A 27,862-nucleotide genomic window follows, 5' to 3' on the forward strand; every position below is an offset into this window, starting at 1 on the left:
GGGTCTGGCTTTTTTTTTTTTTCCCTTTGAGAAAATCCTAGGCCCAAATAAGGCTAGGGCTGCGGGGAGGCCGGTGAGCTGGCCAAGTCCTCCTGAGCAAGCAAGCAAGTGGCGGCTGGCCCAGGCGGCCTGCGTTTGGGCCTCCTCCAAGACTCGCCCCGCAGCAGGGCGGCGCACCCCGGGAGCCTATAAGGGCCTCTCCACCGCCCTGGCTGCTCACTTGAGCCACAGCCGCCGCAGCCCCCTCTGCGCCCACGGCCCCCCACCACCCAGCCATGGAGGCCATCAAGAAGAAGATGCAGATGCTGAAGCTGGACAAGGAGAACGCCATCGACCGGGCCGAGCAGGCGGAGTCGGATAAGAAAGCTGCCGAGGAAAAGTGCAAGCAGGTGATGTACCTCTGCTGGGCCGCGCCGGGCTGCCCAGCACCCTCTCTGAGCTGGTGAGGTTCTGGGGCGGAGGGTGGGAATCTCAGGAAACCTTAGGACTTGGGAGACTAGGGCTGAGACAGGGGTGGTGCTCTGGCTGAGAGAGAGTAAGGGGACTATTGTCTTCCCCAGAGGGGTCCCTGGGCTGGGAGAGAGGGGGCCGCCTGGACCCACTTCCAGGAAGTCCAGTGGAAGCAAAGTGAGTGAGTGAGAGAGTGGGAAAGTGTGTAAGAAAGGGAGGGGCATTTGTGTGGGCTGCTTGTGTCTGTGTGTGAGAAGATGAGTCTGAGGAGGTGTGTTGGGGTGAGGGGATCGCCACGCAGGGTGTGGTAGAAGGGGTGGTTTAGGGCAGCTGTGTGTATGTAAAAGGTATTTGTGTGTGTCTGAGCATTTGCGTGTCCACATGTGTTGTGTGTGTTCTGGCTGTGTGGAGGCCTTAAGGTGACTGAGAATATGTGTGCCGAGGAAGGCCTGAGTGTGTAGCTGTTGACAGTGGGTGTGAATAGGAATGGATGTGTTTGTGAGTCTGAGTGTGTGTTGATGGTAGTATTGCCCTGGGTTTTATCAACAGGGGACGAGACTAGCTGTGTGTTCTTGTACAAATGTTGACATGATATTGATGAAATTGTGTGTGTCAGGGTGAGTGTGTGTGTGTGTTGCGGTGACTGCATTTGGGGCTGGCATGGGTGCATGTGGGTTTGTCAGGGTATGTGTGTGCCGATTGCACGGTTGTGTTTCTGTTGGGATATCTGTGTGTGAGTGTGGGTGACAGGTGCCTGTTTCAGGGCACACCTGTTTCAGGTGTGACTGTGAGTGACAGATTGGGAAGTGTGGCCGAGAGTATGGGTGTGTGGTGGGGCAGCTGATGAGGGTTTGGGGCCTGGGGTGGGTAGAGATTTGAGGGTGCACTTGAGAATCTCAATGTGTCTCTGAGGGTCCCCTTGCTGTGAGCTTGGCAGGGGAAGGTGGGGGTGCCTCTGGCAGGCAGAGGCCCTGGATTCAGAGCTTTGGGGACAAGATTCCCAGGGGGCCTGGACAACAGGGATCCATCAGAGAGCCAATGGAAGGGGGCTGGGCTGGACAGTCCCAAGACCTTGGCTTGGGGCAGAGAACTGGAGTCAGTTGTCTGGGTCTGGGTGGTCAGAGTAGCCAATAAGAGGAGGGAAGGGGATCTTGATCCCTCCCAGAGTAGCCTGCCCCACCTGGGGTCAACTGCCAAGCCCTGGGGAGCTTCAGGGTCTCCGATAAGCCCCAGGAGACGCCCAGGATGGTGACTCCAAGTGCTCAGCCCTGCCCATCCTGGGCGCCAGGCCAGCTCAACAGGTAAAAGTGGAGACTCTGAGCTCAGATTGGCCGTGTTCACAGTTCAGGCACTGGGCATGCTTGCTGCATGCTAAGTCACCTCAGTCGTGTCTGACTGTTTGTGACCCTATGGACAGTAGCCCAACCGGCTCCTCTGTCCATGAGATTCTCCAGGCAAGAATACTGGAATGGGTTGCCATGACCTCCTCTAGGGGGTCTTCCCAATCCAGGGCTCAAACCCAGGTCTCCTGCATTGCGGGCAGATTTTTTACCGCTGGGCCACCAGGGAAGCCACCTTCACCTCTGTGCCTCTGTGGCTACATGTGTGAGATGAGGAAGTGACAGTGTTGCTTCCCTTACCACCGTCGGAGGACTAGAGGTGACTAGACAGGTGGAGCCTTTGGCATGGTACCCGGCACAGTGTAAGCGCTCCATGAACTCAGGATTCTTTCCTACCCCACCCTACTTCCCCTTTGGGCCTCCCCATCCCCCACTGTCCCGGAGCTACCCTAAGTGCGCAGTAACATATCCGCACAGGACAGCCCCACCCGCAGTGCTCCCTGCCACAAACCCTCCTCCCTCCCTGGCAAACACAAACGCCCATCCTGTGCTGGCCCTGAGCTGCGGCCTCCATCCATCATTTAGCACTTACCATGAGGGCTCTGAGACAGGGCATGGCAACCCACTCCAGTATTCTTGCTCGGAGAATCCCCATGGACAGAGGAGCCTGGTGGGCTACATTCCATGGGGTTGCAGAGTTGGACACGACTGAGCAACTAAGAATTCAGCATGAGGGCTTTAGCCAGGGATTCAGATAAAAGCAATTTAACAGCTCTAATTCACACTAAGGTGTGAGTGACTGATATAGCACATTCTAACAAAGCAGTTGTTCAGTTGCTCAGTCTTGTATGACTCCTTTGTGACCCCATGGACTATAGCCCGCCAGGCTCCTCTGTCCATGGGATTTCCCAGGCAAGAATACTGGAGTGGGTTGTCATTTCCTTCTCCAGGGGATCTTCCCAACCCAAGGATCAAACCTGAATCACCTGAATCACAGGAGAATTTTTTACCACTGAACCACGAGGGAAGCCCCAGGGCAGACACGAGTCCAAAAGGGAAGGCTCCTCAAAGCATCCCACCGGCTGCATGGCCAAGGAGGCGGGGATAGGGTCTCTGATCTCCAACTGGATTTTCATTCTGTTTTTTTGTTTTTTGGGGGTTTTTTTGGCCCAAAGCTGCCTACTAGGGTGGTGCACGCATGCGTGCTCAGTCATGTCCGGCTCTTTGCTACCCCATGGACTTGTGCTCACATCCAGGCCAGATCATCTAACTCTGTAACTAGGGCACATTGCTGCCGCTCTCTCACTGAGTTCCCTCAGTGTTCTCATCTGAGAAATGGGGGCAAATGATGCCTCTGATAGAGGGTACGTCAGATTCCAGAGGTGCAAAGCAGAAGCCCGAGCCCCATAGGGCAGATAGCCCATTCTGCCTGGGAACAAAGGCAGGAGATCATGAAAGGCTAAGCTTATTCAGAGTGCCCTATGCATCCGGAGATCAGAGAGCATGGGTCTTGGGCCAGCCTGACCCTCAGGGACCCTGCAGCAAAGCCCCCATTCCAAGCCCTCTCTGCGCCGTGTGGGAATGGGCCGGGCCTCCCTGGCCTGCTTCCTGCCCACACCCCTCGCAGGGCAGTGACATCCGCCCCAACTGGCCTTTGACCCCACATCCTGCCTCAGCCCAGCCCAAAGGCCCCATTTGCAGGGACTACGGTCTGCCATCCATGACCTTCCTAGCCATTTTACAGGCAGAGAAACTGAGGCTCCAAGAAGGAAGTGACTTGAGGGAGACCTTGGAAAGCCAGTGCAAGGCTCAGCCTCCGCAGTGAGACATCACACGTCCTAGGTGCTTTGTGCGTGTGCAGTTCAGAGGGACAGGAACCTGACCTGTGTCAGCTTCACTTACTTTTTCAGACCTGGCTCCAACCAGAGGGACTTGCAGTTGTGTCATTGATTCATTCTGCAAACTTCCTCCGGGATTCAGTGGTGAACATTGAGCCTAGCTCTGTGCTGGGTGGTACTGGAGCCCAGGGTGACCTAAGCCCCAGGCCTGTTTCTCAAAGGGCCCCAGCCCCAGAGGGTCTGCTGCCCTTAGTCACTCAGCCCAATCCGACTCTTTGCAACCGTTTGAACTGTAGCCGCCAGGTTTCTCCGTCCAGAGGATTCTTCAGGCAAGAACACTAAAGAATTTCCTCCTCCAGGGGATTTTCCCAACCCATGGATTGAACCCCCATCTCCTGGGTCTCCTGGATTGCAGATGGATTCTTTACCAGCTGAGCCATGGGGGAAATCCCTAAGGGGGACAGAGCCAAACACAGAGGTGTACCCCTGCCCCAGGGGTCAGGGTGGGGCCAGAGGGTGGGACAGGGACTAGGGGCCCAGTGCAACAGTGCAGACCACCCAGGGGAGGGACCTGGGTGGGGAGGTCAATAGGAGGAGGGCTTGCTGGGCCATGAACACAGCCTAGCCTAGCGGCCAAGCAAGCCAGCTTTGAAGTCAGTCTGACAAGGGTTCATAGCCCTCTCTGAATGGCCTCAGGCAACTCCTGTTTTCACTTAGGGACTGTTTATCCTTCTGACCTTCCCTGGTGGCTCAGATGGTAAAGCATCTGCCTGCAATGCGGGAGACCTGGGTTTGATCCCTGGGTTGGGAAGAGCTCCTGGAGAAGGAAATGGCAACCCACTCCAGTATTCTTGCCTGGAGAATCCCACAGACAGAGGAGCCTGGCAGGCTACAGTCCATGGGGTCACAAAGAGTCGGACACAACCGAGAGACTTCACTTTCACATTACCCTTTTGTGACACTGGCACATTCTGTTTCATAGCCCCCTGTCCCCTTTATCACAATCCCCACCCTTTATTGTCCAGAAAAAGTCATCAAAAACAATCTTGACACCCATCAAATGAGCCCAATGCTGCAGAATTTGCCCTCAGTCGTTCATGTTATAAGAGCATTGTGCCTGACATACAGCACCAAGGAAATGCTGCTATAGAAAAAAAATTTTTTTTGGCCACCACAGGCAGGACCTTAGTTCCCTGACCAGGGATTGAACACGTGCCCTGTAGTGGAAGCAGACAGTCTGAACCGCTGGACTGTCAGGGGAAGTCCTAGCACCTAGGAAATGCTGTACCATGCAGGGCTGGAAGGAAGTCAGGTGGATGTTGGGTCAGGCTGACCTGTTTCTTTAAGGAAACTGGCTCATTTTCTCAGTGAAAGCGGAATTTCAAAAGCAGCTGCTAGAGTGCTGGAAGGCCACCAGATCAAGGCTTCCATTTCGCAGATGACAACAGAGGCCAGAATGGGGGACAGGGTCAGACAACGGGGATTTGGAGGTCAGCCTTCCCGGCTCCTTGCCTAGATGTCAAGGTCAGGGCCAGTGAACCCTGTCGTAGGTGGAAGCTGCAGCCACCCTCCTCCTCCTCCTCGGATCCTCCACCTCTTTTCCATTCCTCAGCTCATTAGTAAGACACTCAGAGGCCTAGGAATGGGAGCGGGAATAGCAGCCCTTTCAAGAATCTGCATGTGTGCACGCACACGTGAAACACATACACAACACACACAGCACCTGGCACATTTCACACATCGTCTCAGGAATGAACAGGAGCCACAGAGGGCTGCAGAAAAGTAGGTCAGTTAGGAGGGCTTGTTCAGATGTGGGTTCAGATCCAGTGCTGTGTGACCCACGGATAGTCACTCCACCTCTCTGGGCTTCCTGCCATAAGGAGGAAGCAGGAGGAGGATGCAAGGCCCATGCGGGCTGTCTGCTCACCTTAGAAGCATGAATAGGACCAGGGGTCAAACCACCTGAGACATAAAGTCAGATCAAAACCTGAGCTGGACTGAGCACCCCAGGCCAAAGTTAGGGGCCGGAGGGGGAGGTGCAGAGGGAAGGAGGGTGACATAGAAGCTTTCTGAGTTGACCCTTGACTGGTGTGGTGGGGGGTGATGGAGAGGTGAAGGGGTCTTTGTATTCCATAGGGCTTCTCAAACTGGGGGTGCTGGGAGGGGGCAAGACTTTCTGGATAAACGAAGAGGACTGAAAATTTGGGGAGTGTTTCAGACATTTTTATTAAACACAAAGACTGCAAGAACTGAAAATCTCTAACCTGAATCTCCCAAGAAAGTGATCTCTAAGGAGTAGCTCTCTTCCAGTAAGCTCCACAAAGTCCCAGGAGTGGGGGACAAGGGCAGGGGTTGAGCCTTTCAAACCTTCAGGGTATTTTGTGAGAACCACTCTCTTGGGCAATTGGGAACCACAGCAGGTCCTAGGTTGGCTCCTTGGGTCAGGAAGATCCCCTAGACAAGGGAAGGGCAACCCACTCCAGTATTCTTGCCTGGAGAATTCCATGGACAGAGAAGCCTGATGGGCTACAGTTCATGGGGTCACAAAGAGTGGGACACGACTGAGCAGCTAACACTTTCATTTTTTCACTCTTTTGGGCAATAGAGAGCCATGGCAGGTCCTTGCCAGAGGTAGGGTCAACATAGACTTAAGAAGCTTCTCTGGCTGCCAATGTTGGGAAGGTTGAAGGGAGGGATGGTCCAGGCCAGAGTATGACTCCACCGGGGAGGCTGCAAAATTGAACCCGAGTTTCTAGAAAACGTGTCGGGACTTGTTTCTCAAAAGCTGTGATAGATTCTGCAAGAGTACTGGGAGACCCCCCCTCCACCATCACCACCACCAAAAAAATATAAACACATCTGGTCCCAGGACTAGGGAAGGATGTGAAAGCCATGTTAATAGGTACCAGTGGTACATTTAGTGAGTGGGGCAGAACATTGTTCTCCCTGTTTCACAGATCAGGAAACTTGGATTCTTGTGAGTGTGGGGGGCGCCCCTGCACCTCGAGGACGGGGCCCCCCAGGCTGATGCGTCCCCCGATCTGTCCCCAGGTGGAGGAGGAACTGACCCACCTCCAGAAGAAGCTTAAGGGGACTGAGGATGAGCTGGACAAATACTCCGAGGACCTGAAAGACGCGCAGGAGAAGCTGGAGCTGACGGAGAAGAAAGCCTCCGACGTACGTACCCAGTAACGGGGGCGTCAGCGGCCGGGCCGGGCCGGGCCGAGCCAGGCAGGAGCCCCGGGGCCGGGCGGGCGGGAAGCGCTCGAGGAAGAGGAGGAGGAAGAGGAGAAGGCGGTGCCTCCCGGCGCTTTCTCCAAATAAGTCCCGAAAAGGGGCACTTTCCAGCAGCTGCGGCCAGCGGTGCCGACGTCAGGCCCTCCCCCAGCGGTGCTGACGTCGCCTGCCCGGCCGGGTGACCTCATCGCCCCGACGGCGGCCGGGCCGGGGGCGGGGAGAGGCGGGGGCGGCCCCGGCGCAGGCAAAGGCTCGGGGGCCGGGGCGCGGCTGCTGCAGCTCTTGCCGGAGCCTAGCCGAACCGAGCGCCCGCCGCTGCCCGCCGCCCGCTGCGTGCGCCTCCGCGCCATGGCTGGCCTCAACTCCCTGGAGGCGGTGAAACGCAAGATCCAGGCCCTGCAGCAGCAAGCGGATGAGGCGGAGGACCGCGCGCAGGGCCTGCAGCGCGAGCTGGACGGCGAGCGCGAGCGGCGCGAGAAAGTGAGAGCCCGCGCCCCGGCACCGCGCGCCCGGGCTCCCGCACCCCCGGCCCCGCCGCGCCCTCCTTTCTTCCCTTCTACCTGAGCCACCCGCTCCCTGCCCGCCAGCCGCTGTCGCCCCCGCCTGATCCCACTTTCGCACCCTCGGCCCCAGCGCTCCGGATCGCGGACCGGCTGCAGAGATCCCATCCTCCACCGCCATTCTCCTTCCCTGGCCTGGGACGAGGGGAGGGGGCGCCGCATCCGGGTCGGGCGGGGCTGGTGGAGCGGGAAATGGGGGGGATGGTCCGGGGGGGGGGGTGCGCGATCCCGGAGTGGGGAGTGGAGGTAGGGGGCACCCTGCTGCCTTCTGACTCGCCGCCGCTGGCGCCCGGGTCCGGGCGGGGGAGGGCGGGGAGCTGCAGCTCCACCTAGGAGCGGGAAGTGAGAGTGAAAACGTTGAGCTTCCATTGTCTGGGGTTGGACCGGCCGATACTGGGAGTGGGGGTGGGGGCGCCGCACTTACTCGCCACCTCCAGGGCTTCCCGGTTCCTGCCGAACTTTCCCAGCTGTTCCCAGGGGCGCGGCAGCTACGTGTCTGCTCCAGGCGGGGGGCGGAAGTTCAGTTCCCGAGCCGCCGGCCTTTCCCTCCCCAGATGGTCCCCTGCGGGAACGAGGGCCGCGCGGGACCCTGCCTGGCTCGCGAAGACCTTGGAATGCTAGCTCGGGGCCCTCGATCCACGGTCGTTTGTGTGCGGCCGCTGCAAATGCGAGGCCCGGGGCTGAATGGGGGTGGGGGGGGGGGTTCACTGTCCTCTCTTCGTCCCTTGATGGCCCCTTGGGATGGGACAGGTGGTGGCCACCTCTGGGAGTGGAGAGAGATCTGTATCCCAATCCCATCCTATCCCACTTGGTACTTGACTCCTAGGAGGAGCGTGTCTCCAAAGCCGGGGTGACAATAGTGCCCCCCCCCACCCCCACCCCAGCAGGATTGCTGGGAGGGACTCTGGAGGAAAACCTCTCTGCCTGGCATATAGTAGGTGCTCTATTCCTGCGCTTTTCTCCCCGCATTCTACCTTAGAGGGGCTCACAGCCTGGTGGGGGCCAGGGGAGTCAGATAAGGCTGATTACCACGCGGGGCGGCGGAGGGTTGTGTTCTGCTAACTGGGAGCATGACAGAAAGAACCAGCCAGTGGGATAGGCTTCAAAATGGAGGCTGAGCAGTCTTATAGGAATAAGTAAGAGTTTGCTGGGACAAGAGACTGCAAAGACTCAGAAAGAAAGTTGGAAGAAGAGTGTGGAGGCCCAGGGTCTCGGAAAGCTGGAGTGTTGAGACTCAGGGTGGGGACCCCAGCAGTGGAAAAGATGCCCAGGCAGAGGGCACTGCTGTGGGTGTCGACAGGTCTGGGTAAGAATCGCCCCCACCCCTCAAAGAATTGTTTCCGTGCTCGCTGTAGTCAAAGCCTTTAATCCTGCAAGGGCCGCCCTGGCGTGAAGAGCCCTCAGAAACCTGGTGTGAGCCTCCCAACAGTAGCTGGTTTGGCCTCTTTCACACACGTAACCGGCATAACCCTCCCTCTGATCTCATCCCAAGCCATCTCGCTGGAGGACAATTACTCCTGCTTAAAAATGGCCCTCAGCTGTGAGCCAAGACTCAGGAGTGGGACCATCCAGTTGGGAGGAAAGATGTTTTTGGAAAAGTTTCGAACTTCTTAAAAAGTTCACTTTTCAAAGCGGGCTTCTCTTGGTCAGGAAAAGGGGAGAAAGCCTTAAGAAGGTTCCTGGGCAGAAGGAATGAAGCCAAGGGGGGAGGGGAGGCCTTTTTCAGTCTCTTGTAGAGAAAGCCAAGAGCCGGCGTGTGGCAGACTTCTGGGTCTGCCTCCCGACAGCTGGTTTAGATTTTTGTGTGATTAACCGACATCTTCCTGTTGCTTTGCCACATGTATCTAGCAAGCCTCTTTTACCTTATAAGGAAAATCCTTTGTAGAGTGTAGAAGCTTTGATTGCAGGAAGGGGTGGAGCCCAAAATGACTAGCAGTGACTAGCAGTTTTTCAAGAATACATATATATGTATATCTGTACATAGAAGAATATATCTCAGAACTATTTCCGTTCCAGATAGTTGAAAATGTGCCAAAAGCATGGTTGTCAGGATTCAGAATCCTCCATAAAAGGAGGGGCTCTTTAAAAAAAAACAAAACCTACTCATGAATCAAGCATCGCCGCATGATCTGAGAAATCAGTGCCTTGACTACTGGTGGGCGTGAGGTTTCTTTGTGGGGTGACAAAACTTTTGGGAATTAGATGGTGGTGTTGGTTACACAATTTTGTAAGTGTACTAAAAAAACGTTGAGGGGAGGAGTCCGTTCCTGCTCCAGTTGCTGAAGGAGTGAAGATTCATCTAATTTTAAGAAGAATAAAAAGCACCCACTCTTTGGAAGGAGTGGGTGACAGTTCTTAAAATAGCTCATCAGTGGTTTAAATGGATTCTCCACACTGGTGTTCCGGAGGAAGCTGTGATCAGAAACACCTGCGGGAATTTCCTCTCCCTCCGCAATTAGGATAGTGGAGCTAAGAAAAGTTTCCTGATTCTGTGTTTTTTCAGCAACTCTGGCCTCATTCTGTTACTCCTCTAATTTTTTACAGCCCTCCCCCATTTGGAGATTCTTTCTTTGTCTTGTTCTGAAGAAGCCAGGGTGACTTTATACTTCTCCCATCAGTTGGGCCCTATTTTACCAGTTCTCAATACTCCTAAGTGTGAGGCCTCAAAGCCCCCACAGGACTCAAGAGTGTAGATTTGGCAAGGGAAGAACCTTGGGCTGGGGCTCAAGAAGCTGTTCCCTGCCAGCTCTGGGACACTGAAAAAGACTGTTTCCCCTCTCCTGCCTCTCTCAGTTTTCCCAACTGTAAAATGGGTGAGATCCACGAGGATTAAATGGGGGAGAATCATGGCAGCAAGAGCTGCCCTTTGTGGGACTTCCCACATGCCAGCTTCGATGCCACACCCTTGCATTACAGTCCCCAGAAAGGTATGAAGGAAACGGGCCCTGGGATAGGCTCAAAGCAGGCAGGGAGGCTGCCTGCTCAGTGCCACATGGCTGAACACTGGCGGGGCGAGGATTCTGACCAGTACGTTTTGATCCTCGAATTCTTGCTCTTATGCATGCCAACGTATTTATTACCTTCCTTGTAGGTGAAAAGCCAGTAAAGCCGTTCCGCCATCTCTCCCGTGCCTGTAACCAAATTTTCTTTGCTTTCTTATATCATTTTGTCCCAACATCTCTCAGCCAGCCTTGATTAAAGATGGAGTTCCAGTTGGGCTGCCCCGACTCAGCACCCCCACCCCAGTTATATACGGCCAGCATATAACTGAGGCATCCAGAGTCTTGCATTTGTCTTAACATTCAGGTGGCTAGGAGCAGACCTTGTATGACAGAGTGAGCTTGTTGCTTGGTGGCCTTGCTCTCTAGAAGTCCCATGGAGAGGCCAGCACCATCCTCTTAGAAGATACAGCTTGCTTCTCTCTCTGTCCTGTATTGACTTGAGCGCTGTGCTCCCTCGAGTTCAACTCTTTGCAACCCTACGGACTGTAGCCTGCCAGGCGCCTCTGTCCATGGGGATTCTCAAGAATACTGGAGCGGGTTGCCATTTCCTCCTCCAGGGGATCTTCCTGACCCAGGATTGAACCCACATCTCTTGCTTTAGCAGATGGATTCTTTACTACTACTGCCACACCAGGGAAGCCCGTAATGACTTGAGAGCCTGTCCTATTGGGAGAGTGCAATGACATTTGGGGGAAATTCACATTGTCCAGAAGAGACAGTCTGAATTCCTTACCGCCTGGATTCCTGGGTGGGCTTCAGCGGGGGAAGCATGTTAGCTGGAGAAAAGGGCACTGTGTGAGTGGAAGGCTGGCTGACCTACGTCCTTCTTAACCTGGTTCCGCGTCTGACCTCCCTAGGCCGAAGGTGATGTGGCAGCTCTCAATCGACGCATCCAGCTCGTTGAGGAGGAGTTGGACAGAGCTCAGGAACGACTGGCCACAGCCCTGCAGAAACTGGAGGAGGCGGAAAAGGCTGCAGATGAGAGTGAGAGGTGAGGACGCTTTGAACCCGGTGGCATGAGCGTTTACTTCTGGGAAATTGGGGTCGTGCCATACTGCCAACCTCCCGGAGCTGGGGTGAGAGTCAGTGAGATCCCGGGGACACACATGTGTACACAAACATACAAATGGGCAACAACACCTTGTAAACCATCCTGCTGTGTGTGGAGGCATTTGATGTGGCGGTTATGAAGGAAAGCTACCACCAGAAAGAGGAAGGCAAAAAATGGGCAGATGTGAGACTGTAGCTGTGACTGTCGTTGGCAGGCATTTCTCAGAGCGCTGTGTGTCCTGTTCTCTGAAAGTCACTGTGCGTCTGGTTGTCAGCAATCTCAAGACCTCAGTTTCCAGGGTGATATGAGAAGGCGGGGGATGAAAACTTGGAATGGGCTGTCTGCAAAAGTGATTATTAGCAGTGCTTCAGGCTCTGGGTCACTGGACAACTATGTGTCGGGGACATGCACGAACCACTCCGATTAAAGTATTTGCAACTGATAGCACTTCTTACCTCCAGGGCATTCTCCTGCTGCCTCCAGCAGGGTGCTGTGTCCTCATGAGCAGCACGCCTTGGTGCAGACTCTGGAGGACTATGGGCAGATTGTGTAATTCACAGAAGCGGCCATCTCCGTGTGGTGGTCAGTGGGTTCCTGGTGTGGTGGTGGTGTGGGCTAGGCTGGTGGTCCTCACATATCTGCCACAGCATCACACCAGAATTCACACTGGACTCATCCACCATAGTTCAAGTTTCCCAGGTGGCACTAGAACCCGCCTCCCAGTGCAACAGATGCAGATTCGATCCCTGGGTTGAGGAAGATCCCCTGGAGGAGAGCATGGCAACTCACTCCAGGATTCTTGCCTGGAGAATCCCATGGACAGAGGAGCCTGGCGGGCTACAGTCCATGGGGTTGCAAAGAGTCGGCCACGACTAAAGCAACTTGGCACATGGGCACCATAGTTCTCTGGTAGAAACTTCTCCCAAGGATCCATTCCTGGTGGTGGGGGCTAAACCAACTGGAGAATCTTGGCGACTGACTTTTTGAGTTGCCTAAGGGGGAGTTTGCCGTACAGTGGAATAGCCCTTAGGAGGGCACAGATCACGGTGCGGGCTCTGCTTTAGCCACTTCATAGAGTGAGAGGGCAGTAGTTCAGGGCAGCCATGTGGAAGTATGAAGGATCCAGTCACAAGTTGCTCACGGCTGTGCCAGGGGCCTCAGCTAGGTGCTTCCCTTGTTCACAGTCACACCGGCCTGGCCAGGCATCTCACTCATTTCTCACACCTCCCCAAGTCAAAAGGCCCTTCGCTTGTTGGTATCATGTTACCAGCAGCCGTTGATGGCGCCCTTGTTAGAGCCTGATGTTTAGGTGGAAGGGATTCTATACTTGGGAGCTGAAGAATCTAGATCTAAGTCCTTCCACTGCCATTTACTATGGGGCCTTGAGCTAGTCCCTTTGATCGGCCCCTTGACTGCAGGGGATTTTCCAAGCTTGCTGATCTCAGGGCCTGGTACAGGCTTGCATGCTCAGTTGTGTCCAACTCTTTGTGACCCCATGGACTGTGTAACCCGCCAGGCTCCTCTGTCCAAAGAATTTTTCAGGTAAGAATACTGCAGTGGGTTGTCGTTTCCTCTGCTAGGGGATCTTCCCAACCCAGGGATTGAACCCAAGTCTCTTGCGTCTCCTGCATTGGCAGGCAGATTCTTTACCACTGTGCCACCTGGAAAGCCCAGTACGGGCCTGGAGAGTGTTTTGATAGTTAGCTGAGAATGGCAGGGACAGTCCGAATGGAAGTGTTTATTAGAAGTATAATAATGGTCCTCCGTGGGCAGGCCTGACACACACTGATACATTATACTGGGTTGGCCTCTTCTTTGGAGATATCTGAGTTTAGCATGTCCACTCCACACAGTGCAGGCCACAGTGAGCTCCATTTCGTGGTCAGAAGTGGTAGGGCACTTCCAGCTGTTCCCAGGACACTGTCCTACCCCTAGTGGACGTATCCACTTCAGTTCAGGCCTTCCTCACCCATCACTTTGTGGATATCTGCCTCTTACCTGGTCTTCCCACTGAAGTCCCAGCCATCATTCTGGTTTCCATTCACACTTGTTTCTGAAACCTTCCCGTGGTTCCCTGTTCCCTCGGAGAAAAACCCTTAGCCTGTCATTCAGGCGGCCTGTGGTGCAACCACCCTGACTTCCCTGCCATATTCTTTCATTCCTCTGGGGCTTTCTGTTTTTCTGAACTTTTTATTTTGTATTGGAGCATAGCCAATTAACAATGTTGCGATAGTTTCAGGCGGACAGCAAAGGGACTCAGCCCTACATATACATGAATCCATTCTCCCCTAAACCCCCGTCCCTTCCAGGCTCCCACATAACACTGAGCAGAGTTCCCTGTGCTATACAAACAGTCCTTGTTAGTTACCCATTTAAAATCTAGCAGTGTGTGTGTGTCCATCCCAGACTCCCAAACTCTCCCTTCCCCCCAGCAACATAAGTTTGTTTTATAAGTCTGTGAGTCTCTTTCTGCTTTGTAAGTTCATTTGTATCACTTCTTTTTAGATTCCACATATAAGGGGTGTCGCACAATATTTCTCCTTTTCTGTCTGACTCGGGCTTTCCTTGTGATCCAGCTGGTAAAGAATCTACCTGCAATGTGGGAGAACTGGGTTTGATTCCTGGGTTGGGAAGATCCCCTGGAGAAGGGAAAGGCTACCCACTCCAGTATTCTGGCCCAGAGAATTCCATGGACTGTATAGTCCATGGGGTCACAAAAGAGTCAGACACGACTGAGCGACTTTCACTTCTGTCTGACTTACTTCACTGAATATGCCAACCACTATGTCCATCCATCTTGCTGCAAACGGCATTATTTCATTCTTTTTAAAGGCTGAGTAATATTCCATTGTATGTATGTACCACATGTCCTTTATCCATTCTCTGGGGCTTTCTTGTATATCGCTCTCTCTCACTGAAGAATACCTTTCCTCTCCTTGTTCACTTGTGGACTCTCTTCTGAGAAGCCCCTTGTGATATACAAACACACCCTCCCTACCCCACTCCTCACCCCAATGCAGTAGAATCCATCATTCCCACAGCCAGGCCAGCCCAGACCTTCGATCAGATCCTGGTAACTGTTGGCGTACAAGTCCCCCTCGTCACTAGTTAGTGAGAGACTATGGGATAGGAGTGTGGACTCCAGAACCACATTACCGGGGTTTGAATCCCAGCCCTGCTTCTTACTGGCTGTGTAACCTCGAGCAAGTTACTTAGCTCCTCTATGCCAGTTTCTTCCTCTCTGAAATAGGGATACTGTACCTATTTCTAGGGACAGGGATTGTGAAGTTTAAAAATGGTGCCTGGCAATCAGCAAAGATGCACATGAGTGTGAGCAGCTCTAGTTGCCTCTTTGGAGTGTGGCTCTTGGTAGGTGTCAGTGAAGTGTTTAGATGAGTTAGATGCCTGAAGGTGTGCAATGAGGTGGTCATGTGTGTGTGGAGGCAATGACAGGTTCTGCTCCTTGCAGAGGGATGAAGGTGATAGAGAACCGCGCCATGAAAGATGAGGAGAAGATGGAGATTCAGGAGATGCAGCTTAAAGAGGCCAAGCACATCGCCGAGGAGGCCGACCGCAAATACGAGGAGGTGAGTGGTGGGGAGTGGGGCTGGCAGATGGCAGTAGCAGGAAGCGGGGAGGAAATGGACCTGTGATAGGGAAAACCCTGGGGCCGTCTAAAGGAAGCTCTTGGTCAGCTCAGCTGTCCTTCTGCATCCACATCTGTTTTTTTCCGAAGACGGCCGCTTGTCTAGGAGACCATATCTTCCACGATGCCAGAAGTCCTGGGAAATTCTGTGACGGTCAGACAAGTGGGGACTTAGACTTAAAGGGGAAACCAAGTGATCAGATCCCTTTTTTTTTGTCCTCCAGCTGGGCGTTAGGCTAAAATGGGGAATTGTGGTCCCCGGCCGTGGGTCTTTAGACCACGAAAGCTCAGTTGCTCCTTCTGCCTGCCCCCATGGCCCTGTCTCTTCCTTCCCCTTCCTGGGGCCCACAGGAGAGAATTTAGGTTTGGAAATTAGAGTTGGAGCAGCAGCAGAAAGCCGCAAGGTTGCTGGACATGGCCTTGCTGTTTGCTCCGGGTGGGGATGGGGTATTCTATTAGATGTGGCTCTGGGGGTCAGTCTTAATTGGTCCTTCCTGTTTCTGCAGGTAGCTCGTAAGTTGGTCATCCTGGAGGGTGAGCTAGAGCGGGCAGAGGAGCGTGCCGAGGTGTCCGAATTGTGAGTGGCAGAGTGGGGTTGGGTGGTGCCCAGCTCAGCTCCAGACATGGTGGATGGGGGTTGGTTGGGGAGCTGGGAGGGAGTACGTTATGTTGGGAATGGATACCGACCAGGGCCTCTGGTCAAGTGGATGGGTATCTGGGACTCATCCTTCAGTCCCTCCTCTCTGCTTCCCTGGCTGACAAAGAGTGACAGGCGACTGTTTGTTCTCACTGCCCTGGGAAGTACCGCCCACGTGTTCACTCTTGCCACAAAGGTATTAGGAAATACAAGTGTTGGGCAGTAGCCGAGAAGCCCAGAAGTCCCGTTTTCCTAGAGAGGAATCCTCAGGAGGCTGTGCCTTCTTAAGGGAACACTGAGGGCAGGCTGCCGTGTCTGTGTCTAAATGCCTTGTTCTTGATGTCATTGTTTGGCTAGGACACATTCTTGGTGGCAAGGAAAGGTGAGAAGCTTGACCAGAGTCCCCACAAGCTCCCTTCCCCCCACCCCCCACCACAAAACCCCAAAAGCCTCTCCCCTCAGACTCGGGTGGGGACTCGAGCTCCCCAGAGCATCCCTGCAGTGCTAAGAGATCTGGTTTCCGAAACCCATCCCAGGCCTGCTTCCTGGCGTGTCCAGTGTAAACTCGGATTGCCGCCTCCCAGCCTCCTGCACTGCGTCTCATTCTTAAACACCTTCCGGAGTCAGCCTCATCAATCGTGGATTTCACAAGTCCCTGTTGCCTCAGACTTGGCGGGAGCCCAGAGAGCTTTACAAACCTCCCAAACACTCCTCGGCCTGCCGCGCCTTTGCCTGGCACGATGGGGTTTTGACAAGTACACAGCACTGTGTCTCAGAGAAAGCCATTAACATTTTTCCCCACATTCCTTCTGGGGGCCCCTGGCAGTGCGGATTCCTCCTTTAGAAAACTTTTTAGGGAGACTGTGGTTTGTACAAAAAGATAAGACACCAAAAATCTTCTCTTGTCTTTGGGCAGAAAATGTGGTGACCTGGAAGAAGAACTCAAGAATGTCACTAACAATCTGAAGTCACTAGAGGCTGCATCTGAAAAGGTTGGTGGTTGGCTTGAGCTGGAGGGTGATTTGCTGGCCTTTTTTCTTCCCCCAAGGAACACAGGAGCGTGCCAGGGTGTCGGGGATCTGACCTGTGTTTGCCAACAGTAGCTTTGGTACCCAGCAGCCAGGTTTCCTTTTCTCCTATAGAAAAGGGTGTCCAATGGCTAGATTTCCCTCTTTCATAGGGTCTTAATGCCAGCTTTTATCTCAGCCTCCTACGAAGGTGGGCTTATTTATCTATTTATTTATTTTGGCCATACAAGGCAGTGTGTGGGATCTTAGTTTCCCAACTAGGGATCAAACCTATACTCCTTGTAGTGGAAGCGAGGAGTCTTAACCTCCGGACCACCAGGAAAGTCCCTGGAGATGAATTTAGAACCTGAAATGGGGGCCTGGTCAGGCTCATCTTAGGGAATTCTGAGCCTCCTCATGTACATACAGAGCCTACAGAGCCGCACTCTCAACTGCATCCCTGGGTTCCTCCAGAAATACTTTCTAGAAGGTTGAGCAGCAATCACAGGTGGAATTGGGCTTTTTTGTTGTTGCTGCTGAAACAGTACCCAAAGTAGTCATTACAGGAGAGAGCATTAGTCATTACATTAGCAAGAACGTACAGACCCTTCCGTGACCTTCCCTCCTCCCCTCCCAACCCCTGCTGTTGAGTTCCTCTTTCTCAGCTCTTCCTCACTCTCCCTCCTCCTCCTCCCCTCCCGTTGCACTGAACTCGTTTCACAGATGTTCCATGTTGGTCCCTTCCACTGCTTTCTTTGAAGCTTCTGTCCAGTCAGCCTGGGATGGCTGCCCCCTTTTCTCTCTGCTTGGCAACCCCCTGTCCACCCCTCCCGGATTGCTCATCCAGGTTAGGTATTTCTCAACTGCATAGCCCCACCTACTTCTTTCCCTATCGTGAGGGTTGATCACATTTATTATAATTAATTGCGTGCCTTCCTCGCTAGATTGTAGAGACAGGGACTCTGTTGGTCTCCTTTAGAGCTGTGTCATTAGTCCCAGCGTGGTGCCTGGCGGGTATTTCATGCTGGGCTAGTTGGTGAATAAATGTGGGTATGTGAGAGACTGGTCATTGGGAGAGATGCTGTGGTGATCTTCTGCTCTGGAAGAGCTTGTAGTCTAGTTGAGTAGAAGGGTTGACAAAGTAATTAGGGTGTGGTGGGGCTTCCACAGAGGGACTTTGGGAAGCTGGGAAAGGTGTCGCAAGGAGGTGACCTTAGAAAAGACCATAGAGGCTTCCCTGGTGGCTCAGTGGTAAAGAATCTGCCTGCCCGTGCGGGAGACAAGAGTTTGACCCCTGATCCGGGAAGATCGCACATGCAGCTGAGTTTATGCACCACAGCTATTGAGCCTGCGCTCTAGAGTCAGGAGCTGCAACTACTGAAGCCTGAGCACCCCAGAGCCTGAAACACGAGAAGTCACCGCAATAAGAAGCCTGTGCAGTGTGCCTACAGAGGAGCCCTCCTCGCTTGCTACAACTAGAGAAAGCCCTCACAGCAAGGAAGACCCAGCACAGCCAAAAATAAATAAATAAAATTATTAAAGGGGGAAAAAAAAAAAAACTATAGGGCAGGATGCCAGCCAGGAGCTCATATTCCAGAATCAGGTTCCAGCTGTGGCTCGGTCAGGTAGTAGCCATGTAACCCTTGACAAATTAGCTAGCTTCCGTGACTCACTCCCTAATCTGTAAACTGGGATTGGTGTTAACAACACAGCTGGAAGTTGATAAAGGTTAGCTAATACTCACCTGAGTTGAGCCTTGAAAGACAAACATACCTTCTGACAGACAGCAGTGAGGAATGGGACATTCCATGCCTGGGGGCCCAGATGTAGTCAAGGGCTGGGAGACCAGAGAGTACTCAGAATAGGCTTAGGAAGTGGCAGGAAGCTGGTGGGAAGTGGGGTTGGAAACAGACGACGCCAGCTGCGGTGGAGGGCCTTGAGAGGCATGTTTCCATTCATTCATCTGCCTCCATCTTCACACGTGTATCTTGAGTTGTCAGCTCAGGTCTTGAGATCAGTCCCATCCCAGAGGGATCCCCTCCCAGACTCTGAGTTTCCCACACATTTCATCTGCCTGGAAAGGTGTCTGTCTCTACTTTGCTGCTTAGGCAGGTTCGTAGCTTCAAGCACGCGCTTTTCTCCGAGAATCGGGGAACATGCATTCTCTTGTGCTGTCCCCCCGCTCCCTCCTTTTTAAAAAGTAGTGTTTTGATCTCTCCCGCAGTATTCTGAAAAGGAGGACAAATATGAAGAAGAAATTAAGCTTCTGTCTGACAAACTGAAAGAGGTGAGTGTGATTCCCACCCAGCTGGTTCGGGATTCTCCTGGGGTTGGTCTTGAAGCAGTCCTGGTGACTTCTTCCTTCTGCCCTAGGCTGAGACCCGTGCCGAATTTGCAGAGAGAACAGTTGCGAAACTGGAAAAGACAATTGATGACCTGGAAGGTATGAAATCATCTAATTGTGTTTGCTCTGCCTCCCCCTTACACGACACGTACAGTCAGGGGAAATCTGGGAAGGCTGGTTTGGGCTTCATCCACGTCAGGGGAGCAGAGTGATGTCACATCTGGAAGTCTGGAGCCCTGGGACAGGACAGTGCAAAATCAGATTCAAACTAGGGTTGCCATTTTTCCAGAACTAAAATATTTCTGCGTAATTAACTCCATATGTAAGTACAGAGATCCAAATATGGCTGATTTTTTAGCTCTTTAGAGTTTCCTTCAATTTGCTCATTTCTGAGACGCCTCACATTTTTTAAATGCCTTGCATTTTTTACGGAAACTCTCTCCCAGAGAGCGCAAAGCTTATCACAATATGAGAAAATGGAAATTTAGAGACTGTAGAGACCTGAATAAAGACTCCAGTCTGTGAGTCTGGTGCCCACGTATCCCAGAATTTCTTGAAGTGTTTCATCTTTTAAAAAAATTCTGTCCTGTGCTCTTCACGGAGTAACCCGGAAATTCCAGAATCCTGGAATTTCGGTTCTCCCAAACTGCCTGTCCCTCCCAGAAAGGGTACAGAACTCGTTCTTCAGGCCATGTGTCCCAGTGTTTGGTTTGGGAAGTGAGGTTTCCATATAAGGCAAAATGCCCCATTCCAAAGTGTGACCTTCGGGCCGGATGACGTCACTGAAAGTCAGATAACCTGGGATGGGAGATTGGTGGGGAGAAGCTCTCACCATTTCTAGTCACCACTCTTTCTAAAGTTTCACTATGGCTAATCCCCTGCAGAACTTCACTCCACTGAGAAATCACTCCGTAGATCTTATGTTTTCTCGTTTGTTTTACATGAGATACAACCTTGTCCCAGTTCATGCTTTGTTTTCTCACTGTTTTTTCTTCCTCTCAATGTATATCGCTCCACTCCAACCCTTGAATTCTATATTCCGTACCTCTTCTGAACTCTCTCCTTGGGGACCTCTGCCCTCTAGATGAGCTGTACGCTCAGACGCTCACATACAAAGCTACCAGCAAGGACCTGGACCACATGTTCAATGACACGACCTCTCTCCTGAGAGGCGGCTGGGATGCCACCCTCTGTCCTAGCAATACTGAAGTCTGCCTTCTCACTGTGGTACCTCCACTCCTGTGGGCTTCTAGAAGCTCCAGTTTCCTGCCTTCTGGTTTGATCTTTCAAGCCTTCTGCTGCTGAGTCTGTGACTGTGTGACTGAAATAAAGACAGGCCGTCCTCATCTTCATGCCCTCTCATTTTCATTTTCTCCACTTGCTGCCTTTGAGCTGTGGGCTTTGAGATAAGGGCCTTTGAGGCCCTTAACCGTGACTGCAACCAAAAGTGAGTGGTTCAAATGAAGAGCTGGTTTCAAAAAAGAAAATTATGCTCATATGATTCTTTTCTGACAACATAAAAACAAAAGCCAATTTGGCCTGAGCTCTCAAATGTATTAGCTATATTAACTGTATCTGCATGCCACTAGCAGTTTTTCCTTACATAGAAATTGTTTTGAATGGAGACCCATCCAACCTCTTGAGCAGCTTAACAGAGTCAGCAGAACATGCAAAAACCAGCCGGCTTATCTCTAAAAAGAAGCTACCTTGGGATGGCACTTCATCTGTGGATTCAAACAGCAGCAATGGCATTTTGGTCTCCTTAAGTCCTTTTCTCTCGTTTTCTCTGTGTTTTACTTGGAGAATGGTGTCTGGGGTTCCCTATGTCTTCATTGTTCACGAAGCACCTCTTCAGCTCCCAGTCCTGGGAGGCAGCTCACCAGAGAAGCTCACCTCTATTCCCTACCCTTAGAAAACAACTGCAAGGAATTAAGGGGCATCCCATAGCAGGGCAAGGGGATGGAAGCTGCTAGAATGCCGAACAAAGGAATTGAGGTGATTCTTGAGTTCCAAAGCAACTTTCCTGAGCAACATGTATCTCCCCTCAGAGTTAACTAGAACCAGGAACGTTGGTTTAGTGAGGGCTCATGAAGTTTGTGTATGGGTGTTAAAAACCTCTAGGGACCAAAAGTTCATCAGTTTCCCCAAGAGAATCCACAAATTTCAAATAATCTATCCGGTTCTCCCCTGCACCCCACCACTACCACCACCTCAAATTGTCCCAGAAACACTGACATTTTGAAGTCCAAGCCATCTTCTAGATTGCCCCCTTGAACATGAAAGTGGCATGAAGACTTCTGAGTAGATCATTTATTTTTGGTCACCATAACTTATTCCTCATCCAGTAATTTTTTTATTCAGGTGGGAACCTTTGTCACAATTCTTTATTCATTTCTGCAAAATACAACTTTACTAAACTACCCACACCCTTCCACCCCCAACTTTCCTCTGTTCCTAACTGCCTTCCCCCCTGAACTTCTGCGTAAACCACTCCTGTCACATTGCCATGCATGTGACCCTGGAAAGATTAAATGCTGTAGGGGTGGGTGTTTTTTGTTTGCTCTCTCCAGGTATTTGTTCCTGGAATTTTTCCAGACATATGTAGCCTCCACCCTTTGAAATAACTGCAGCCCTGCCTATCCAGTCATTCTACCTAAGCACCTAGGTGGAACTTCAGAGATTAGGGCTATGGTGGATCTACTACTACCTGTTGACTGTGTGGTGGGCTGGGTGGAGGGCGGGGTTTGCTGTCACACTTGTCAAGGGCAATTAACACTTTTAGGGAAACTTACTTTCTCTCAGACCTAATAACAAAGTAGATGCCGGGAAATCCCAGTGGCAAGGTGAAGTGAGGTCGGGATTTGGAGTTGGAATACCTTGCTTTGCACCCCAGCTCTGCCATTTGAGCTGTCTAGCCCTTTTCAGCAGAAATAAAAGTGATAGCTGAGTTCCTAAGGATTAAATGAGATAACTGAGAAGAAATGGGTTCGCCTGCAGTAGGCAGTCAGTTGCTGTGTTAATCCAGACTCCACAGGCCCAGGTCACTATTCTCTGACAGAATCCTCCCAGATCATAAGTCACTAGTTTTTTCTTAAAGTATCACATCAAATGGAAGCTTCAGTAGTTGTAGTTGCAAGATGGCCATCTTTGGCAGTCGTTTTCTTTCTGAATATTTGCAAGCTGATCATATCACATTTTATGAGGTATTTTGCTTTCCTCTGGTATTTTAATGAGTCCTGGCCTAGTCCCTGATCACCCATTACTTGTCGCAAACCAGTTTTCTCTCCTGCTCTGTCATGCATCGCTCTAAGTGGCATCTGAGAGTTTTGTTGATTTGTTTGGTTGGGGGGGAGGGGGTCGTTTGTTTTCATTTCTTTCATCAGCTCAACCGTTTAATAACGTACCTGTAGTCTGGCTTAAATTTCATTTTGCATTTACCTGGAGTTTGACTGCTGTGGACACATAGATGGACGTGTACAAACAGTAACACAATTATGCCTGGAATTTAAACAGCTATTCTCAGAAGCTCCAAAGGAAAGATGGGTTATAAGATTATATTTCCCTTCCATAAGCTCAGGGACTAACCAGCACTAGAGAGAAAATGTATTAACTCATCCATATCTCAGACCAAAAGCTTGTGTTTATGTAGCATTTTTAAGTTCTGAAGCATTTCTCATTTGTTTCTCATGATAACCCTCTGCCACACAATGGTATTACCCCCATTTGACAGATGGGGAAACTGACACCTAGAAAGTTTAAATGACTTAGGTTAAGTGGCATTTACCTCACGGGGCTTAAGTCAGGTGTTCTGACTCTAGGATTGCCAGATTTAGCATATTAAAATACAGGACACCCAGTTAAATTTTAATTTCAGCTCTGCAATGAATAAATTTTGAGCATAAGTGTATTTCAAGCAACATTTGCAATATGCTTCCATTAAAATTTTTATTTATATGAAATTCAAATTTAACTGAGCAGCCTGTATTTCATTTTCCAACCCTAACTACCAGATTTGGTTTTTAGTGTCTAGAAGTCCATGGTGTTCTGCTATAGTTAAAATGCAGAGTACTTTCTCTGCTCTTTCACTCTGGCAATGTGGAGCTTAGAAACTTTTCCCCCCTTTTAATAAAGACGCTTATTAATTTGTTTTTCCCTCATTCTTAATTTTCACCAGAAAAACTTGCCCAGGCCAAAGAAGAGAACGTGGGCTTACATCAGACACTGGATCAGACACTAAACGAATTAAACTGTATATAACCAAAACAGAAGAGTCTTGTTCCAACAGAAACTCCAGAGCGCCGTGTCTTTCTCTTCTCTTGTAAGAAGTTTCTTTTGTTATTGCCTCTTCGCTTTGCTGGAAATGTCAAGCAAATTATGAATACATGACCAAATATTTTGTATCAGAGAAGCTTTGAGCACCAGTTAATCTGTTCCTTCCTTTTTTCCAAAATGACACCAGTTTTTTCAGCTCTATTTTTAATCCTTAAATTGCATATATTCCTAAGGTAGGCAGGGTATTTCATATTGAGCATACATACTCTCTTTTAAGACTGAGGGCATTTGGTTCCTGGGAGAATAGACAACCCCACACTTTCAAAACACAGATTCTGATGTCTAGTCATGGGTCAGTTTAAAACGTTGGAGAATGTCCACCATTGGTCACGTGGTAGGAGGCCAGGGATCGTCACATTAAAATGGGTGGGGATTTTCCATCCAGACCAAAGTGGGGGTGGGGTTACTGTGGGAAGTCATAAACCACAGAGAGGTTAACCTGATCATCCCGGCTCTTTTCCGCACTCCACCGTGCAGAACAGAACAAACATCCTCTGAGCAGTCAGCATGAGAGTGCTCAGAAAAGAGTCATAATAATTACCCAGATGTTTTTTGGATAGATCCTTGATATGCTCTTCTCTATGTTTCTTTTGCTCTAAGTTCTCTGAGGAGCTGATGTCTTATTCCAATAATGACCCATGCTTATCTGCTCTGATATGAGGCCATCCACTCAGGAGGAATGAATGTTGGAGAATTCAGTCCTATTCAGAGAAGCAGTCTTTTTCAAAACTATCAGTAATTGAGCAAGACTGTTTTTCTGTGAACAAATATTAGGCAGAATGGCCCTCTCAGACAGCAAAGTAAAAACTAAAAAATTGGCATAACTTCATCTCTATACTCAAGAGAATGGCAAATTGGAGATTTACTTATCTAGATTTTTAATTCCTTCTTCAGGACCAAGTTAATCAAAGACCGAGAAACTCCTGATTAAACTGGATATGGAGTATTTTGTACACAGGGCATTTTGTTCTGTTTCTGCTTTCTCAGTTAACATCTCAGAGCTGAAACATTCCACATTCCCCAGCAGTGTGGGGGCCAACTCAAGTTTACAATTCTGACTAAAAGAATCACCCTGCTTCTAGCTTATCTGAATCCTCTGCCCCTCACTCCTATTTATTAAGCGCCACACTACCCAGGAGATACACTAGCAAATTGTGCAATTGAATAAAACCCACTTTCCATTTAGATTCTTGCAACTGTATCATATGTAATAGTATCACTTTTTCTACATTTTGGTCAAATAAATTTTTACATAAACTCCAATTTGTGTGAATTTTAGAATGTGTGGGGACATAACACAGCATTTTGGCTCAACAAATGTGAATGGAAAATGCCAACAATTCAACAAATATTTATTTGCTAGGAACATCCCCTTAGTATTCATTGTCAGAGGACTAGAGTGAGGGTAGACTAGAGGCAGGAAGATCAGCTAGGAGAATATTTCAATTAATCCAGGATATAGTGCTTGCCATAATGGAATAAGAAGGAAGAAGTGATCTTAAGACTTAGCTTATTGGGTGGCAGGAACTTAAAGAAAAACCTAAAGGAGAAGACTCTTGAGAGTCCCTTGGACTGCAAGGAGATCCAACCAGTCCATCCTAAAGGAGATCAGTCCTGGGTGTATATTGGAAGGACTGATGTTGAAGCTGAAACTCCAATACTTTGGCCACCTGATGTGAAGAGCTGACTCATTTGAAAAGACCCTGATGCTGGGAAAGATTGAGGGCAGGAGGAGAAGGGGACGACAGAGGATGAGATGGATGGCATCACCGACTCAATGGACATGGGTTTGGGGGGACTCTGGGAGTTGGTGATGGACAGGGAGGCCTGGCACGCTGCGGTTCATGGGGCTGCAGAGTCGGACACGACTGAGCGACTGAACTGAAAGAAGAAAAGGTCAAAGATGATAGCAGTTTCACTACCTTAATTGCTTTGATATTTGCTCTAAGATCTGATGTTGAGGAAGGAGAATAGGGAATCAAAAGGAGAAATGAAAGCCTTTAATAAAGATATTAAGGCAAGCAATTTTTTTGTCACCTAGTACAATTAAAAACATTTCCTTCATTTTAATTCAACAGTTACGCTGACACTGTGAGCTTGTTAAGCTGGTAGATCAAATGAAGTATAATGCAGTCCTCTACCTGCCCTACCATTGCTGGATTGAAGTTCCTCATCTCCCCCCTACCCCCCTTGGCCTGTAATCTAATCTCAGTATACTGTTTTAGTCATCCTGGTGCCTCAGCACTTAATACAAGTAATGTTTGTTAAACTGACCTGTCTCAGCTCTTGGGGAGTACCCAATCCCATAAAGTGTGAGTGGGACAGAAGGTGAGTTTAGGACCAGACTGTGAGGACTTTATCCTGCCAGTAGACCATGGATGGATATGGGATAAATGTTTTAACTAAGCACACTGAAGGGCAGAATCTGGATTAGAGAATGATCAGGGAGACTAGTGGAGAGATGTGATGATCTGACAGGCAACAGATAGAAGGACAAGATTTAAGAGCCAATTAGAACCTCTAAAAATGAAAAAGTATCAAAGGCAACTTAGGTCTCACTCAGAAGATAACTCAAGCTAGTGTGAGTAGAAGAGAACAAGTTTAGTTGTGGATATAATGAGTTTGAGGTATCTTTAATAGATCCAAAGGCAGATACCCAGAAAGTAGTTGGGACATAGAGGGATGGCTCAGCTATGGGCTAGAAATCACCCAGCATGGAGATAATAGGAGCCAAGGAAGTGAATAAGATCACCCTGGAAGCAAGAACAGAGAGAGAACCATGAGGAACAGCAATATCTAAGAGACAATCAAAAACCCCTCAAAAGACTGCAATGGAATCTGAGAAGCAGCACCCAGAGAAGAGGTGGTGTGGGTAAAAAAAGAAACGGGAAAATAAAATGGGAACAGTACCAAGAAAAGGACCACCAGAGAATGTGGTCAGTAGTAGCAAACAACACGGGGGAAACCTGCGAAGGGGCCAATGGCTCTGGCTGAAGCTTTTCCTAACCATAGCAAGATTAGCAGAAAAACATGCTGCAGTGAGAGGAAGGAGAGGTGGGGGCCCTCTTTTATAAGATCCTTGGGCAAGTCTCCAGGCATGATACCCCCAGAGCGACACCTAGCGGTGGCCATGCAAGTGGTTATGGCTCATCTCTATGATGCAGGAAAACAACGTGATCAAGACCTCAGCCTCCAGACTTCCCTGGCGATCCAGTGGTTAAGAATCTGCACTCCCACTGCAGAGGCATACCCGGTCAGGTAGCTAAGGTCCACACATGCAACATGTACGTGTCTGTGTGTTAGTCGTTAAAGTCATGTCCGACTCTGTCCAAGCCCATGGACTGTAGCCCTCCAGGCTCCTCTTCAACGGGGATTCTCCAGGCAAGAATACTGGAGTGGGTTGGCATTTCCTTCTCCAGGGGATCTTCCCCACCGAGGGATCGAACTCAGGTCTCCCGCATTGCAGGCAGATTCTTTACCGTTTGAGCAACATGGTGCAGACAAAAAAAAAAGACCTCAACCTCTGAAGCTGGTCCCTTTTGAGTTTAAAATCCAGCCTACCTGGTTAAGAGCCTGGGAAAGTCACTTAACCTATCTGGCCTCGGTTTCCTCATCATAAAACGGGGGGAGGACAATACCTACCTCAGTGGGTTGGGGTGGGGATAAAACACTATGTTTTTATAAATGCGGACAACATTGGCAGGCACTGAACTAACACCCATGAAGTATTCCCTATAATTCACACTGTGCTAACTCCTTCAGAGGGTTCCGAAACCCCCAGGTGCGCCTCCAAGGGCTGATTGGTTTGCTGCGGGCGAGGCTCCGGGGCAAGACCTGGACAACTCAAACAGGTTGGAGTTCTGCGGGCCTCGGGGCACAGCTTGGTGAATGAGGTCTGGGTGTCTCTAGGTAGGTCCCCTGACCAGCGTCGAGGTGCCTCAGGTCTCAAGGGGACCTCGCTTCGAGTATCACGGCGCCCTTGCTCTCCTTTGCTCTTTGGCTCCCTTGGAACGACGCGGACGCCACCACACAGCACCACCACATCCACGCTGCCTCCCAGCACATGTCCGGGCGCCAACTGAGGCTGCGCGGGTCTTGGAGCGCGGGAGCCAGAGACCCCACGCGCGTGCGCCCTCTGCTGGCGCCAACGGTCTTCCCGGCGCGCGTGCGCACAAGCTCCAGATCAGCCCCTGGTTTGAGGGCGCGCGGAGCCGTTGACCAAGCTCCCGGCTCGTCCCCATCCCATCGCGGGGCGGGGCCGCCCAAGAGTAGAGGGAAGAAGGCGGGGACAGGGGGTGCCACGCCTTCTCCCTGGCCCTATTTGAAGCCTCTTGACTTCTCACCGCTGGCCAATCGCAGCTCGCCTTGTCCTGAGCGCCGGCCAATGAGCGGCGCGTTTGGGTCGCTTCCGGCTTTGC

At 50.9% G+C, this 27,862-nt stretch overlaps 1 protein-coding gene across 2 annotated transcripts; it reads left to right on the forward strand.

Moving 5' to 3' along the window:
* The first annotated feature begins 107 nt into the window (after positions 1 to 107).
* On the forward strand, positions 108 to 24,707 carry TPM4 (tropomyosin 4). Of its 2 annotated transcripts, XM_043467190.1 has the most exons (9): positions 108 to 389; positions 6,680 to 6,805; positions 11,285 to 11,418; positions 14,948 to 15,065; positions 15,631 to 15,701; positions 16,678 to 16,753; positions 18,993 to 19,055; positions 19,142 to 19,211; positions 23,287 to 24,707. In XM_043467190.1, the coding sequence occupies exons 1-9, from the start codon at positions 276 to 278 to the stop codon at positions 23,367 to 23,369; spliced, it is 855 nt and encodes a 284-aa protein (XP_043323125.1). In that variant the 5' UTR covers positions 108 to 275; the 3' UTR covers positions 23,370 to 24,707. The 2 variants fall into 2 exon arrangements, with proteins under 2 accessions (XP_043323125.1, XP_043323126.1); XM_043467191.1 differs by lacking the exons at positions 108 to 389; positions 6,680 to 6,805 and adding an exon at positions 6,995 to 7,345.
* Positions 24,708 to 27,862: the final 3,155 nt, after the last annotated feature.

This window comes from Cervus canadensis, chromosome 4 (genome assembly GCF_019320065.1).
Source record: "Cervus canadensis isolate Bull #8, Minnesota chromosome 4, ASM1932006v1, whole genome shotgun sequence".
In the NCBI taxonomy this organism is placed as follows: Eukaryota; Metazoa; Chordata; class Mammalia; order Artiodactyla; family Cervidae; genus Cervus; species Cervus canadensis.